Source organism: Balaenoptera physalus (assembly GCF_965194825.1).
Source record: "Balaenoptera physalus genome assembly, chromosome: 4".
Taxonomy (NCBI): domain Eukaryota; kingdom Metazoa; phylum Chordata; class Mammalia; order Artiodactyla; family Balaenopteridae; genus Balaenoptera; species Balaenoptera physalus.
In genome coordinates this window covers 127967873-127985371 of record NC_138891.1, presented here as the reverse complement: position 1 = coordinate 127985371, position 17499 = coordinate 127967873, and the positions used below count along the sequence as shown (strand labels likewise).

General features: G+C 38.1%; 1 protein-coding gene across 1 annotated transcript in view; it reads left to right on the top strand.

Annotated features, from left to right (window-relative positions):
- Positions 1–394: 394 nt before the first annotated feature.
- The window catches only part of CYYR1 (cysteine and tyrosine rich 1), a 137832-nt gene continuing 120727 nt past the window's right edge, over positions 395–17499 (top strand). The window contains exon 1 of the mRNA XM_082460626.1: positions 395–914. Coding sequence (XP_082316752.1) covers positions 818–914 — 97 coding nt within the window. The 5' untranslated portion in view covers positions 395–817. The remainder of the gene's footprint in view (positions 915–17499) is intronic.

Here is a 17499-nt window from a genome sequence, read left to right as displayed (position 1 = left end):
GGAGTATAATTGCTTTACAATGGTGTGTTAGTTTTTGCTTTATAACAAAGTGAATCAGCTATACATATACATAAGTTCCCATATCTCTTCCCTCTTGCATCTCCCTCCCCACCACCCTCCCTATCCCACCTCTCTAGGTGGTCACAAAGCACGGAGCTGATCTCCCTGTGCTATGCTGCTTGATGCAAAGAAAATATGCTGTTTTTGGAATAGGAGAAATATATATACAATGTTCCTACATAGGCTAATCTTTAAGCTGCTGTCAACTAATACCTTGATGGCGATAAACTGACAGCTAGTTGAGAACTTTGTAGTTACCTTTCAAGGCATAAGTGAGACAGAAATAAAGGAGGAAGATGGTAGAGAGAAAGGTGAAGAGCAAAGACTTATCGTCCCCTCGTTCAAAACACTGTCTCCGGGACATCTGTTTCAGATGCATTTTCTCATGCTGCCTTCAGGAAGCGAACCAAAATGACAGTAAAGAGATAAAAAAGGTAAAAGTCATAATTCCCTAAGGATAAAGAGAATTGTAGAAGAAACAAGAGCAGACAGGTCCAAAAACAATTTTTTTTTAATTTATTTATTTATTTATTTTTGGCTGCGTTGGGTCTTCGTTGCTGCACGCGGGCTTTCTCTAGTTGCGGTGAGCGGGGGCTACTCTTCGTTGCGGTGCGCGGGCTTCTCATTGTGGTGGCTTCTCTTGTTGTGGAGCACAGGCTCTAGGAACACGGGCTTCAGTAGTTGTGGCACACGGGCTTCAGTAGTTGTGGCGCTTGAGCTCAGTAGTTGTGGCACACGGGCTTAGTTGCTCTGTGGCATGTGGCATCTTCCTGGACCAGGGCTCAAACCCATGTCCCCTGCATTGGCAGGGGGATTCTTAACCACTGTGCCACTAGGGAGGTTCCCCCCAAAATATAGAAATAGAAAAACAGACAGATGAGTGATAAAGGATTTAGCTGGCTTGAGAAAGCTGAAAGTCACCTGCCTTCCCAAAAAGCAAATCTGCTGGCTCTACAAAACGGCTGATGCAATATCTTGTAATAACCTCTAATGGAAAAGCATCTGAAAAAGAATATATATTCTTTTGCTGTATACCTGAAACTAACACAACATTGTAAAACAACTATACTTCAATTAAAAAAAAAAAAAGGCTGAGGAACTGAAAGTGGGAGGCAGATAGGGCTTGAAACAAAAGGGATAATTGAGATACCCTAGAAGAAGCTGTTCAATAATAGATCCTTCCCCTACCCTGTGCCCCAGAATTGAGCACACTCTTGAGAAGAGGAATGAATGTTGGATTGAGAATAGTGGGAGCCATATTCTTTCCATACTCCATCCCCAGTCCTGGACAAGATGGAAGGAAAGGGAGGAGGAAGGAGGGCAATTTTACTTCCTTTTACACACCCCATGGTGTAATAATGAAGTACTGAGATCTGCACTTGGATTGAAACAGACATCTCTCTTGGGACACTGTGGCACATAACTCAAATGAGCCAATAATTAAAAAATCATTTCTATTTAGCTTTGAACTTCATTATGAGGATGGCAGCTTTTTAATTTTTTACACATTTTCTTAATTATGTTTTGCTTTGTGCAATATTAAAATTAGTTTTAATTTCCTATTCATTTGCTGACTGAGAGTGGGGAGATACAGTCTGAAAGTGGAGTGTATGCTTAAAAATGTAGCAGCCACAGAAATGGATACCTGGTAAACACATTTCCTTCATAAAAATGTCAATTAAGTTAAATTTATATTGGATCTCTAAGACTAGATTCCAGCCATCTTAAGAATCAATAACAATCAGTAGTAATTCTAGGAATCAAGATGATCATTTAGAGTATATTTATTCCAAGTGAATAAAAGGCACATGACTTGAGTCCACAGGAAAATAGTCACAGACAAACTTAAATGCAAGGAATGATGTCATCTAAACCAGCTTCATCTCCTAGAATAGTGGCAAAACTCAGGAGTGTAGTCAGCAATGTATAAGAAATGTACAGAATGCTTTATCCCCAGTCCTGTTACTTGACAGATTAAAGATGCTCATTCCCACACGTTAATATGGCACCATAGGTTTGATGTGATTCTTCATTATTAAAAAGCAAGCAAACAAACAAAAAAGCAGGCCACAAAATTTTACAGAATTAGCAGTAATGGTTATTTGTTCCAAGTGGATTTTCATCAGTTATTGTGAACCGCCAGATGTGGTTGGCCATTTGCATATTTCCATGAGCTCTTTTCTCACAAAGATTTCTAAAATGTATGATTTCAAAAATAATTTTATCCCAAACCAGCTTATGTCAAAAGAGAAATCATTTCTCTCCCTCTCATATTCTCTCTCTCTCTGTCTTTACATCCCAGTTGATAAGATGTTCATACTACCATGGACATAGATATAACTACAATGAAATTAACTGTTTCCTATAACATAGGGTTGAAGTCTATATTCTTCTCTCAGACCTCTTCTTTTCAAGGATAATTCTTTACGTTATATTTACTTAAAGAAATAATAAAGTATTTTATGGAGAAAGATGTTATGAAATTTTTCAAATAAAATAAATACACTTTTCTTGACATTATTTTAATGTTCAACATGTCAATGATCTAGAGATTATTTTCCTTGCTATATTCATATACACTATTAGTTTTCATTTCTTCCTTTTAGAGTTACTCTTACCTGATAATTACTATACACATAGGATATATACATTCCTACATATATGTGGGTTTTAAAACATGAATGAAAAGATGTACATAGGAAGAAAAAATAGGAGTAAACATAAAGGACACCAAATAGAAAGCAGTAACAAATATGGTAAATATTAATCCAACTATATTAATAATCATTTTGCATGTCAGTGGTCTAAATGCACAAAATAAAGACGGAGATTATTAGAGTGAATCAAAAAACATGACCCTACTACATGTTGTCTACAAGAAACCCACTTTTAATATAAAGACTTATTCAGATTAAAGTAAATGGATGGTGAAATAAAAACCATGCTAATGCTAATCAAAAGAAAGAAAGCAAGGGTAGCTATATTAATTTCAAAAAGAGCAAACTTCAAAACAAGGAACATTATTAGGGATGAAGAAGGGCATTACCTAGTGATAAAGAGGTCAATTCTCCAAGAAGACATAACAATCTTTAAGGTGTATGTGTCTAACATCAGTGTGTCAAACTCCACGAGGCAAAAACTGATAGAACTGCAAGGAGAAATAGATGCATCTACTATCACAGTTGGAGACTTCAAAAACCCCTCTATCAGAAACAGACAGAAGTAGCAGGCAGAAAAACATAGTTGAATTCAACAACACCACCATCAATCAATTGGACATGATTGACATCTATAGGCTAGTTTATCTAACAACAGCAAAACACACATACCTCTCACGCTCACGTGGAACATTCTCCAAGACAGACTACACGCCTGGCCATAAAACACACTTTATCAAATTTTAAAAATAGAAATCATAAAATGTCTGCTTTCAGACCACAGTGGAATTAAACTAGAAATCAATAACAGAAAGATAACAGAAATCCCAACATACATGGAGATTAAGCAGCACACTTCTAAATAACACATGGATCAAAGAAGAAATTGCAAGAGAAATTTTAAAATATTTTGAACTAAGTGAAAATTAAAATACAACTTATCAAAATTTGGGGGACACAGAGCAAGCAGTGCTTAGAGGGAAAATACAGAATTCAATGCACATAGTAGAAAAAACAAGAGATCTAAAATCAGTCACCTAAGTTTCTACCTTAGAAAACTAGAAAAAAAAAAAAAGAGCTAATTAAACCCAAAGTAAGCAGAAGAAAAGTAGTAATAAGAATTAGAACAGAAATCACTGAACCTGAAAAGAGGAAATCAATAAAGAAAACCAATTAAACCAAAAGCTGGTCATTTGAAATGTTTAATAAAATCACTAAGCCTCTAGTCAGGCTTAGAGACCTGAATCTGAATCTTACCACTGGCCACATAGGAGAAAAAAAGACCCTAAAGGCAGCAGTGCCAGACTTTCACGGAGATGGTTAGTCTCATCTCTCAGTGGAATATGTGCCGACTGACTTTCTCAATATATCTGAAGGGGAGAAGAAGAAGAATAGAGCAGGATGATGTTGCTCTTTCTGTGGGCATGAATCTGATTCAACACACCTTTTTCTGCCACTGGGGACAAGGGACAGAATAGAGAGCCATAACCATTTGTGCAGCCTCTAAACACAATTTCACCTACCCACTTGCAAAAGTCTCCCACCTAAGGTCATATAATCTTACCACTCAGATGAATAGCCCATTCTCCTCCTCGGGCAGAGAAAGAGGAGAGTTTCTTTGAGAGCTTTCTTTCCATCCTATCCCCACCACCCTCGACTCCACCAAACCCCTCACCTTCTCACCCTGAACCAGCACCCAGCAGAGAACCTTTGAGCTAGAAAGAAATTTGATCTTCACTAATGTAACTCCTTCATTTTGCCACTGTGGATGCTGAGGGTCAAAGAGACGAAGCAACCTTTCCAACCAGCTAATTCCTGCCAATGTCACCTTTATTTATTAACACTGAGGTAGTCATCTGTATTATACTTTGTATCACAGTTAGAAAATTCCTTAAATGTCCTCTGCTTATATGGGTTCATATAAAATCTTGAACCTTGATAATAATAAATGAAACAATGTTTTAATAACCCATATTTTAATATCATGAACTGTGTTTTTATACTAGGGATCAATCACAGCCAATGCTTCCATACCTGGGAGTGAAGCATAAAGTAATTTTTTGTAAATCAACAATTTTCTGTAAATAAGCCACATCCAGAAAGAAAATAAATAAATCAGCAAATTATTCTTTTTATTGCCATTAGCCAGGATTGCATTTTTAATTTGCCACTGTACACTGCTAATATACTTTAGATTTTGTTAATTTTCATTAGTTTTAGGAAAATGTCTTATGATAGTGTTATGGCCTGAATTGTGTAACATCAAAATTCATATGTTGAAACCATGTCCCTCAATGTGACTGTATTTGGAGATAAGGCCTCTATACAGGTAATTAAGACTATATGAGGTCATAAAAGTGGGGCTATAATCCCAAATGACTGGTGTTCTTGTGAGAAAAGGAAGAGTCACCAGAGATGTGTGCACAGTGGAAAGGCCATGTGAGGACACAGCAAGAAGGTGGCAGTCTGCAAGCCAAGGAGAGAGGCCTCAGAAGACACTAACTCTGCCAACACTTTGATCTTGGACTTCCAGCATCCAGAACTGTGAGAAAATAAATTTTTGTTTTTTAAGCTCAGCCTGTGGTATTTTGTTATAGCAGTCCAAGAAGACTAATACAGAGAATTATTTTTGTGAACTTGTAACCACTTGCCAAACAAAAATTCTTTTCTTTGAAGGTTTTACATTTGGAGGGACAAATGATACCATATATGCTTTATTATAATGTACTTAAGAAAATCAAACAAAGAAATATCGACCTACAGCAACTGAAAAACTGCGAATGCTTCTTTTGATGGATGGCAATGCTTGTTATTACTTTTGCTTATGGTCCCCAGGATAATAATATTATTAAATTGCATAAAGTTTTAACATTGCATTTTAAAAAAATCAAATGTAGGGTTGAAAATACTTGTATTCCAGTCTCTCAATATGTAATATGGAAAATGGCATACTACTTACTATTAACATTTTAAAATATTTCCATACATGTCTTTCACAGAGTCAAGGGACTGGGCTTTAAACGGATATAAGAGTTCATCAAATGGTAAAGATAATAACTTAGGAGTGTATATTATATGTCTTATATATGTTATTTTATTTTATCCTTACTATGATATAAGTAAGCAGAGAAGGGATGAGTGCTCCTATTGCACCGTCCAGGAAATGAAAGCTCAGAATGGCAAAGGGTTAGCTAGCAGGACTCACTGTCAGTGAGCATTATTTGGAATTAGAATCCTGGTCTTTTGATGTATACATTGCAATTTTTCCTGTCACTCCATACTGACTTACATCTCACTCTGCTTTATTTCTAATAAAAAGAATTTACCTAAAACTTATTTTCCAAATATAGTTAAATACACACGTCCAATTTACACCCATCTTATAGTTTCTGGATTTATTTATTAATTAAACACTATTTTCTTCATCCTTCCTCTGGCAAATTTATCATTCCCCATGGGTCACAAAGAGTACAATCGTTATTTTTCATTGCATATTCTCAGGGTTAGAGGGAAGAGACATTTGTTCTTGTGATAGAGGAGGGGAAATGAAGAACTATTGAAGGTAATGTTTTATTCTCTAGGCTTGAAGGTCACATGTCTAGGAATGCCCCCAAAGTGCCATGACTCTGAGCCCATATACACCCTTCTAGATACTTAAACATATTCTAATCACATCTAGGAGTCTCCTGCGATCCCTTCTGAAATATGCTGGCCTTCTCCTGAAGTTGGCCACTGCTACCCTGGCATAAGATTGCCACTCTGCCAGGCTCAGCCATCCTGGACTGGCGCTCATCACTACTGTCACTATGCTAAGTGTGTCTCACCACATCCTCAGCCATAGAACCAAGACCAGGCTGGATCTTTTAATGCCTTACTGAAGATTCAGTGATAACGGGGAAAAGTACAACTCAGAGTAAATTATCAACCTCTGCTGTATATACATGATCTCAGAGCCCCCAAGTTCATGCCCATTTTCAGGGTCCTACAGTATTCCTAGGCGCTGGTCACACACACACATGGCAGCACCAACTCACACCTCTATTCAGCGTCCTGACTACCAGCACACCTCTGAGTATAGTCGCTCCTATCCCAAGACCTCATCTGAAAGAAAGCTTTCCTTTTCATTCTACTATGAGCTTCAACTTCTTGTCACAGGATCTCCATTTTTCCTGGTTGATTAACTGAAGGAATATCTTCTCCCTTAAGGAGAAACCCCTCCCCACCCTCACAGAGATGTGGCATTTTCCACCGGCTCCAATAAAACCATCATATCTGAACACAGTAGCCCTGCACCAAGTCGTTTCTCAGCATCCTTGTCATCCAGTCTTAGACAACACCACTGATTAGAAATCAAAGGTCCACAAAAACGTTTACGCTCAAAAACAAATGACTTTCCTTTTTCTAGTTTCTTTCCAGTATGTCTAAAATTATGTCTATCTCTTTCCTGAAATCCTCGACATCTGAGATCCTCATTCCAGAAAACAGCTGCTCGAGCAGTAATAACATGCAATCTCAAAGAATAAATCACAGTATACAAGCAGACTACTTTACAAATATATTCATAAAGCAGAAACACATCTCTCAAAGAAGCAGCAAAATCTGTAGAGACGTGGCTTTGCCAGAAACTTATGCACAACAGTTAAAATCACCAAAGAGACTATAGTGTTTCTCAGTTTATAACATCTGCAGTCATGTTTACACACTGAGGAAAAGAGGCAGGGAGGAAAGAAAGAGATGCTAAAATGCAGAATAAGAGATCCATGCAGAAAAAAATTCTCCTGGGAGGATTGTAACCAGGAGATAGAAGGAGATGGAAGTTAGAACGTTAAGTGGACAGATTAACCTCAGATAAGAAGAGACGCTGGAGAAGCCTTGGGAATAGAGGTCTGGGAAAAGACTCTAAGCTAAAACTGAAACCTCTAATATGATCTTGGGGATGGATAGAAAAAAAACACTAGATTTATTTCAATTCCACTTTTAGCACCTGGGTGGTTAGTCAAGAAGCTTCCTTACCTTCCTAAGTTTGAATTAACCTTATAAAAAAAGAAGTATTACTGCACCCCTGCTTACTTCTCACATTAAGAAACAAATAGAAAATATGTGATCACAAAAAAATGGAAGACAGCAAACCTTCATTAAAGTATATAATATCTTGTTCATAGTCAAGAAGGAATATATACGTGAAGCCTTGTATGGTGGCTGGATATTTATAGAGCAGAGTCATTCCTTCCAGGAGACAGAAGATAGGATTTCCTCCTCATTAGCTTGAATGTCTCAGATTGAGTGTAGGTTAATCATTCGGTCTATGATATGGAACATGGGTCAGATGTTATGAAGGAGAGGCTGTGAGTCCACTAAAGCAGACCACCACCATGCCCACAATGTCATCAAGGCTGCCTCCTCTCAGGACTGGCATAACAGGTTATAGGGAAAAAAGAATAAGTTTTGAAATCTTCAGATTTTAATATTCTGGATCCTTTGTTTATTAGCAGTGAATTAGACACATACATAAACTCCTTTAACATATGGTGATAAAAGTGGTGCTTCACGAGGTTGCCAGCTTTTCTCTTTCCTGTCTTAGTGAGGCAACACTGGTATGAGTCACTGTAAAAGCCAGAACCACAAAAACAACATCAAGGGCGACCATGATCAAAACGTCTGGAGAGTCTAGGTAGGCTGTCTTCAGCTTGTCTATGTGGGACGAAGCACTGGGCTTAGAAACCAGTCAGAAACTGGGGCAACGCCATAGAACCTCTCGGTTGGAGTGCCTCATGACTCAGTTTTTGGCCCTCTCTCTGTATATTTTCTCACCCTGAATGTTTTCATTTGAGTCCCTGACTTTAAATTCCATCTTATGAGTTTCCTGGGGTGCCATAGCCTAGTACAACCCACTAAGTGACTTAAACCAACAGGAATTTATTGTCTCACAGCTCTAGAAACCAGATGGTCAAAATCAAGGTGTCACTGTCCGTGGGAATGTAAATTGATACAGCCACTACGGAGAACAGTATGGAGGTTCCTTAAAAAACTAAAAATAGAATTACCATATGACCCGGCAATTCCACTACTGGGCATATAACCAGAGAAAACCATAATTCAAAAAGAGTCATGTACCAAAATGTTCATTGCAGCACTATTTACAATAGCCAGGACATGGAAGCAACCTAAGTGTCCATCGACAGATGAATGGATACAGAAGATGTGGCACATATATACAATGGAATATTACTCAGCCATAAAAAGAAATGAAATTGAGTTATTTGTAGTGAGGTGGATGGACCTAGAGACTGCCATACAGAGCGAAGTAAGTCAGAAACAGAAAAACGAATACCATATGCTAACACATATATATGGAATCTAAAAAAAAAAATGTTTCTGAAGAACCTAAGGGCAGGACAGGAATAAAGACGCAGACGTAGAGAATGGACTTGAGGACACGGTGAGGGGGAAGGGTAAGCTGAGATGAAGTGAAAGAGTAGCATGGACATATACACACTACCAAATGTAAAATAGATAGCTAGTGGGAAGCAGCCGCATAGCACAGGGAGATAAGCTTGGTGCTTTTTGACCACCTAGAGGGGTGGGATAGGGAGGGTGGGAGGGAGATGCAAGAGGGAGGGGATAGGGGGATATATGTATATGTATAGCTGATTCACTTTGTTATACAGCAGCAGCTAACACAGCAATGTAAAGCAATTATACCTCAGTAAAGATGTTAAAAAAAAAAATCAACGTGTCAGCCGGGCCATGTTCCCTCTGAAACCTGTAGGAGAATCCTTTTTTGCCTCTTTCAGGCTTCTGGCAGTTTGCTGGCAATACTTGGCTTCCCTTGGTTTGCAGCTGCATCTTTCCAATCTCTGCCTTTGTCATCCCATGGTATTCTCTTCTTGTGTGTCTGTATCTCTGTGTCTCTCTTATGATGACACCAGTCATGCTGGATTTAGGGTTCAACCTATTTCCGTATGATCTCATCTTAACTTGACTAATTACACCTGCAATGACCATATTTCCAGAAAGTTTACATTCTAAGGTACTGGGGGTTAAAACTTCAACATATCTTTTTAAGAGGTACAATTCAACCTATAACACCACTAATATACTGGTGATTCCCAAATTCATATCTTTAATATTGATTGACCCTGAGCAATCTCTCAGTTGCCTTTTTGGCATTTCCATTTGGATACCTAAGTAGGCATCTCAACATGTGCAAAACTTATTAACTGTCCCAACTTCCCACCTCTAAACCTTTCCTTTCTCAGCCTTCTTCATCTCAGTAAATGGGGCTAACAGCTGCCTCATTGTTCAATTTAAAAATCTAAAAGTCATCTGCTGTTCTTCCCTTACCCTCATCTCTTGCATGTATTCTAGCAACAGCTTTTTCTCACTCTTCTGCCTCCCGGACAGAAGCTGAGTCATCCATTTCTCTTATCTATTCTGCCACCACACAGGTCCAAATCACCATGGAATACAAAAAACTAGCCTCCAAAATTATTTCCTCATATCATTGTCTTTCTATAATCCATTTTTTCATAACAGCAATCAGAGTAATTTTCTAAAAAGATAAATCAAATAATGACATTCCTCTTCTTGAAATGCTCAAAATCTTCCTGCCATTTAGAATGACTTTTATGTATTTATTTTTAGTTTTGGCTGCGTTGGGTCTTTGTTGCTGCACTCAGGCTGTGTCTAGTTGTGGTGAGCGGGGGCTACTCTTCGTTGCAGTGTGCGGACTTCTCATTGTGGTGGCTTCTCTTGTTGCAGAGCACGGGCTCCAGGCGCGCAGGCTTCAGTAGTTGTGGCTCGCGGACTCAGTAGTTGTGTCTCGCGGGCTCTAGAGCGCAGGCTCAGTAGTTGTGGCGCACGGGCTTAGTTACTCCACAGCATGTGGGATCTTCCCAGACCAGGGCTCGAACCCGTGTCCCCTGCATTGGCAGGCAGATTCTTAACCACTGCGCCACCGAGGAAGTCCCTAGAATGACTTTCAAACTTCTTACTATGGTCTACCAGGACTAACAAGGCTTGAGTTTAACACCATCTCATACCACTACCCCGTTGCTTGGCGGAGTCATGCTTGGGGGTCACTGATTCTAAAAACTCTCTTGTTCAAATTGTCCAGGGTCCAAATATGAGGTGCTCATAAGGATGCAAATGGGGTTGGAAGGAGTGGAGGAGGAGGAAGAGGAGAAGGAAAGCATAGTAACTGGCATTTCATGGTTGCAGAGGAGATATGGAGTCCACCCAGTTTGATAGATCCACTTTAAACAATCCTTCTTTTTTTTTTTTTTTTTAAATCTTTATTGGAGTATAATTGCTTTACAATGGTGTGTTAGTTTCTGCTGTATGACAAAGTGAATCAGCTATACGTATACATATATCCCGATATCTCCTCCCTCTTTCTTCTCCATCCCACCCTCCCTCTCCCACCCCTCTAGGTGGTCACAAAGCATCAAGCTGATCTCCCTGTGCTATGTGGCTGCTTCCCACTAGCTATCTATTTTACATCTGGTAATGTGTATATGTCCTCTCTCTCAACCTCGTCCCAGCTTACCGTTCCCCCTCCCCACATCCTCAAGTACATTCTCTATGTCTGCATCTTTATTCCTGTCTTGCCCCTAGGTTCTTCAGAACCTTTTTTTTTTTTTTTTAGATTCCATATATATGTGTTAGTATATGGTATTCGTTTTTTTCTTTCTGACTTACTTCACTCTGTATGAAAGACTCTAGGTCCATCCACCTCACTACAAATAACTCAATTTAGTTTCTTTTTATGGCTGAGTAATATTCCATTAAACAATCCTTCTTGTTTCACCCGTCTTCATACCACTACTTTCCATGTTATCTGATACCTCCAAGATCTGAGCATTGCAACTGGATTATCTTTTACTGATACTTAAGTTGAGGTATCTTTTCCCTCTGCCAGGTCAGGTATTTCTCCTCAACTGACTTTTTTTAAAGATTTTTTTGATGTGGACCATTCTTAAAGTCTTTATTGAATTTGTTATAACATTGCTTCTGCTTTATGTTTTGGTTTTTTGGCTGCAATGCATGTGGGACCTTAGCTCCCCAACCAGGGATCGAACTCACATCCCCTGCGTTGGAAGGTGAAGTCTTAACCACTGGACTGCCAGGACAGTACCATCTCCTCAACTGACTTTCTAGCTTCCAAAATTCATAGCAATCTCTTGTCCATGTGTCTCATCTCATTCTCTTTGGCCTTATGAATTGATACACTTTTAATTCTTAATTCTTCTTTAGTGAAGTTTGGGAAAGAGAGTAGATACATGTATGTAAACAATCTGCCTGATTAATGGGAAGTATCCCTAACATTAATGGTGATTTCTCTATTTCAACTCTTCTATTATAAGTGGCAGAAAACCCTTAGATTTGGGACAAAGTGAACACTATATCATCTGTATAAGATCAATGAATGGGGTGATAATTAAGAGCAGTGTTTCTCAACTTTAGCACTGTTCTCATTTGGCAACAGATAACTCTTTGTTGTGGGGAGCTGTCCCATGCATTGGTAGGATGTTTACCACCACCCCTGGTCACTACCCACCCTCCAAGTCATGACAACAAAACATCTCCAGAGACTATCAGATGCCTCCTGTGGGGGAGGGGGGAGGGGGGATTTCCCCTGGTTGAGAACCTCTTATTTAAAGATAAATTAGAGTACTGTTACCAGGGTAAGGAAGAAGGGGACAAGCACAAGAAAGATACTCTACTCCTTAATTTAATCAAAAAAAAAAAAAAATGACTTGGAAAACCTTGTAGAAAGACATATCCTAATACTTTTGACCGTGTCAAAAGATACAAAATTCCAGCTATAAAATAAATAAGTCATGGGGATGTCATGTACAACATGATGACTATAGTTAATAACACTGTACTGCATTTTTGAAAGTTGCTAAAAGAGTAAATCTTAAAAGTTCTCATCACAAGAAAAAAATTTTTTTGTAATTGTATGTGGCAATAGCTGTCACTTGACTTATTGTGGTGATCGTTTTGCAATTCATACAAATACCAATTAAATTATACACCTGAAACTAATATAATGTTATATGTCAATCACACCTCAATTAAAAACTACTTTTGACCCTAAATTATTCTATGATCTCAGTAAAAAGAAATCGGACTCCAGGAGAGGTGAAAAATGGAAAGAGCCAAGGAGGTTCTGAGGAATTCAGTGGTAGTATCCCTTGATCGTCACACAAGTGTTTTACTATTTACAGCATTCAGTGTCTCTCCAGCAATCAGCATTTCCTTTGTCTACATTATATGTCATTATCAATTTATAATTACTGTATATTTTTAACAAATATTTATTTCTCACCCACAATATGTCAGGGACCATTGGGGACACTGCACATACAGCAGTGTGTGTGATATTTAGGGCCCCCACCTTCATGGTGTTTGTATTCACATGGGGCAGTTGACAGTAAATAGTAAGCCAATCAATAAATAAATTAACTCTGGTGGTGAAATGTGTTAGAAATGATTGGTGACGGGGGAAGAAGCACAGAAAGCAAGATTAGACTGGGAGTCAGTGAAGATCCACTGCAGAGGTGACACTGGCTCAAAACCCAAAAGATAATTAGCGGAGATAGTTAAAGGTTTCCCATATGAAGTTCTGAAAAGAAGACTCCAGGAAAAGAAAAGAGCCAGAACCATATATGTGTATGTATATATATGTGTGTATGTGTATGTTGTATGTGCTATGGTCTAAATGATTTTGTTCCCCCCAAATTCCTATGTTGACATCCTCATCCTTAAAGGAGATGGTATTAGGAGGTGGGGCCTCTGGGAGGTGGTTAGGTCATCAGGGTGGAGCCTTCATGAATGGGATTAGTGTCCTCATATAAGAGATTCCATGGAGCTCCCTCAGCCCTTCTGCCATGTGACAATGAAAAGACAGTGAATTAGGAAGTGAAAAGACAGCCAAATAGGAAGCAGGACCTCACCAGACACAGAATCTGCTTGCACCTTGACCTTTGACTTCCCAGCCTCCAGGACCATGAGAAATAAATTTCCATTTTTTAGAAACCACTCAGTCTATAGTATTTTTGTTAAAGCAACCTGAACAAAGTCAGTATGTATATATTTGTACATTTAAGTTCACTTTTTCTCTACCTCCTTGCTCCTCTCTGGCTAACTCAGGCCAGCAAACGGCCCATTCTATCGATACTTGCCCGCTCTCTCCTAGCATCACCCTCTTCCACTTTCAGCTCCCACTATTACCTGTCTCATTATTTTGGTATTTCCTAATTTGAATTCATTTGATGGGCTGAACTTATCTTTTTGTTCCAAGTAATGCCAAAAAGTGCTTGCCAATATAAGGATTGACTACTTTTGGATCAGATGCCCTTTCCTAATCCAATCAAAAAGTCTATCCAATCCAATCAAAAAGTGGGAAAAGGTCAGTTAGTACCAAAATACTTGCCTGCAGTTTCCCTTGAGCAGTACTGCAGTCAAGTCAGTTTCTCTTTAAAGAGTCTGTGGATAGGCAAGCTTCCTGACTGACAGATCTCCCAAAATCACCAGCTAAATCACCCTTTGCTGTGTACTCAAGGTCTTTCTACCCTTCAGCTCTGCTATCATTCATGTTCCGTTTTTAATTTATCACCTGGAGAAATCCCTGGGAGATACCAGAAAAATCAGCCTAACAGTAGCAGAGGTTAAAAGTAAATATATAAGTATATTTCTCCCTCACAACAGTGTAAGATTGAAACTGATTTTCCCCAGACACAGAAATGAACTTATGTTTTATATTTCTTAATTCACATTCTCTGGTATGAGTCATAAACACATTTATGGAACCAAAAATTATTGCCCAGACATTTGAGCCAAATCACGTTTAAAGCTTTGGATAAAATAGCCATGAACAGAATAGATGCAACTGTTACCTTTTGGAGCTTACACTGTAGTGGGGCCATGCAGTGACTATTTACCATACCTCTCTGACTGCCCAGCACTCCCTGAGTGCCCCTCCAATGTTTTGTAAATTTTCCACCTGAGCAAGACTGCCTCCCTAAGGAAGATCCCCAAAACTCAACATTCCAGGGTCTCTTACAACTAAATCACAGGCATATGACCATAGCCCTGCCCCTCACATGCATTGTTGGTATTAAATGCAAAGGAACATGCCGTGAAAATGAAGGGACACACGGAGTCTACATTTTGTGAGGGTTACGTGACATTGCAAAGTCATCCAGGCTAGAGAGGGATCAGTAAGAGGGATTTTTATATTTGGAACGCAAGATGCAGAGTCCTCAGTTAAGCAGCCTCATGGTCTAATTTGTGCATTTTCTACATTTGTGAGGTCCAATATGGTAGCTAATAGCCATACGTAGCTATTGGACTCTTAGACTGTGGCTGGTGTAACCAATAAACTAAATTTTTAAATTAAGATTTCAAAACTGCTGCTTCATTTAGTTATTAGAAAACTTTTACATATATTTGGTATTATACCATGTACATTACTTTTTATCTGAAGTCTTCAAACTCTTGTGTGTATTTTATATAACAGTCCATCTCGATTTGGGACATGGGGAGGGGGAACGGTAAGCTGGGACGATGTTGAGAGAGTGGCATGGACATACATACACTACCATATGTAAAATCAATAGCTAGTGGAAAGAAGCTGCATAGCACAGGGAGATCAGCTTGATGCTTTGTGACCACCTAGAGGGATGGGATAGGGAGGGTGGGAGGGAGACGTAAGAGGGAGGGGATATGGGGATATATGTATACATATAGCTGATTAACTTCGTCATACAGCAGAAACTAACACACGATTGTAAAGCAATTATACTCCAATAAAGATGTTAGTAAATAAATAAAAATAAAAAGTAATGTAAAATATCTCATTAATGATATCTTAATTACATGTTATAATAATATTTTGGGTGGATCAAGGTAAATAAAATATATCCTTAAATTAATTTCACCACTTTCATTTTACTTTTTTAACATGACTATGGAAAACTTTACATACGTGGCTCATGTTATATTTTTATTGGATAGCAATTTTCTAGACCAATGGTTCTCAAATTTTAATATGCATCTGAATTAACTTGAAGGCATGTTAATCAGTGTTTTAATTGACAGTAACAGAGGGTGAATCAAGGAAGAATCTGAAGAAGTAACCTTTCAGGTGAGGTCTGAAGTGAAGATTTAGGGAGAAACCTGCTACAGAGTGATGGAATAGCATGAGCTAGGATTCTGAGGCAAGAAACTGATGGGTATTTCTGGGAAGCCCCAAGAGGCTCTTGAGGCCAGATCATAGCGGGGAAGGATGAAAAGGTGGTAAGACGTTGAGAAAGGCAGATGGGAACCAACCTGTGCGTGGCTTCTGTAGGTCTTGGTAAGGAGTCTGAATTTTACTCAAAGTGCAAAGGAAATAGATGAAAGAATTTCAGTCAGTGGATAATGGGGATCTGACACAATTTCTAAAAGATTATTCAGGCCAATGCCTGGAAAACTGATTGAATATGAGTAAAGTGGAAATGAAGAGAATAGTAAGAAGGCTATGACAGCAATAAAGGGAGGTCTAAGTAAAATATGCTAAGACAAGCTAATGGAATTCTAAATCACTACTGACAATAATGATTATGAAGACTGTACAAATACTAAAAAAGTTTAGGATACAGTGTTAACTGAAAAGAGCAGGATATAAAATTGAACAGATATTATGCTTCAACTATGTGAGCTACATATGCATACAAAGACTTAAATGAGACTACACCCCAACTACATCAAAAAAGAAAAAAAAAATGGATACTATTTTTCCTTTATATTTATATTTTCCTCCAAAATTTTAAATTAATGTAATATTACTTTACAACATAAATTGTAAATTTTTCTTTAGTTAACTGAAAGATTTCTCTTGCCTGTCCTCTTGGTAGGGTGAAATATTTTAGTCAGCCCAGAAGATAAAATTGTTGATAAGTCAAATTTGCATTTGTGTTTATCATGGTAGAGGGTTTCAGTTTATTGTTTTTAATACAAAGAGGCATTCCATTAGCTTTCCTATATCATTATTTGCATTACAAACACAAAAAAGATATTATCTGCTTGAAGAATTTCTAGTTTTGTTAACAATAATGCATCAGATCTCCAACTGGAAAACAATGGTGACCATCTGATTTCAAATCTCCCCATATAACCTCTCAGCAACAAAAAGAACATAATATTTTCCAAACAATTATGATTTATGTACTTAAATGCTTAACAATTGTTACATGTTAATTCTATATCCTCTTGCCCTACTACCCTACAAAAAGAGATCAAAATGTATAGAAACTATACAAGTATGATTATTGAAGGTGAATTCCTCTATAACCTTGGAGTAGAAAAAGGCTTTCCAACTATGACTTCAAAATCCAGATACCAAAAAATAAAATTTAAAAATTTGACCTCTTAAAAATAAAAATTATTTGCATAGCATAAGCACCACAAGAAAAGCCAAAAGAGAAATGATAAACTGGGAGAAAATAATTGCAACATATGTCACTTTAAAAGATTTAATATATTAATATACAAAGAACTTTAGTTGAGCAAAAAAACACCAAAATCCTACAGAAAAATGGGCAAAGATTTGAACATATAATTCACAAAAAGCTGAAAAATAGTACATTATGAAAAGATGTTCAGGGGGGCGCCTTCAAGATGGCAGAGCAGTAAGACATGGAGATCACCTTCCTCCCCACAAATACATCAAAACTACATCTACATGTGGAACAACTTCTACAGAACACCTACTGAACGCTGACAGAAGACCTCA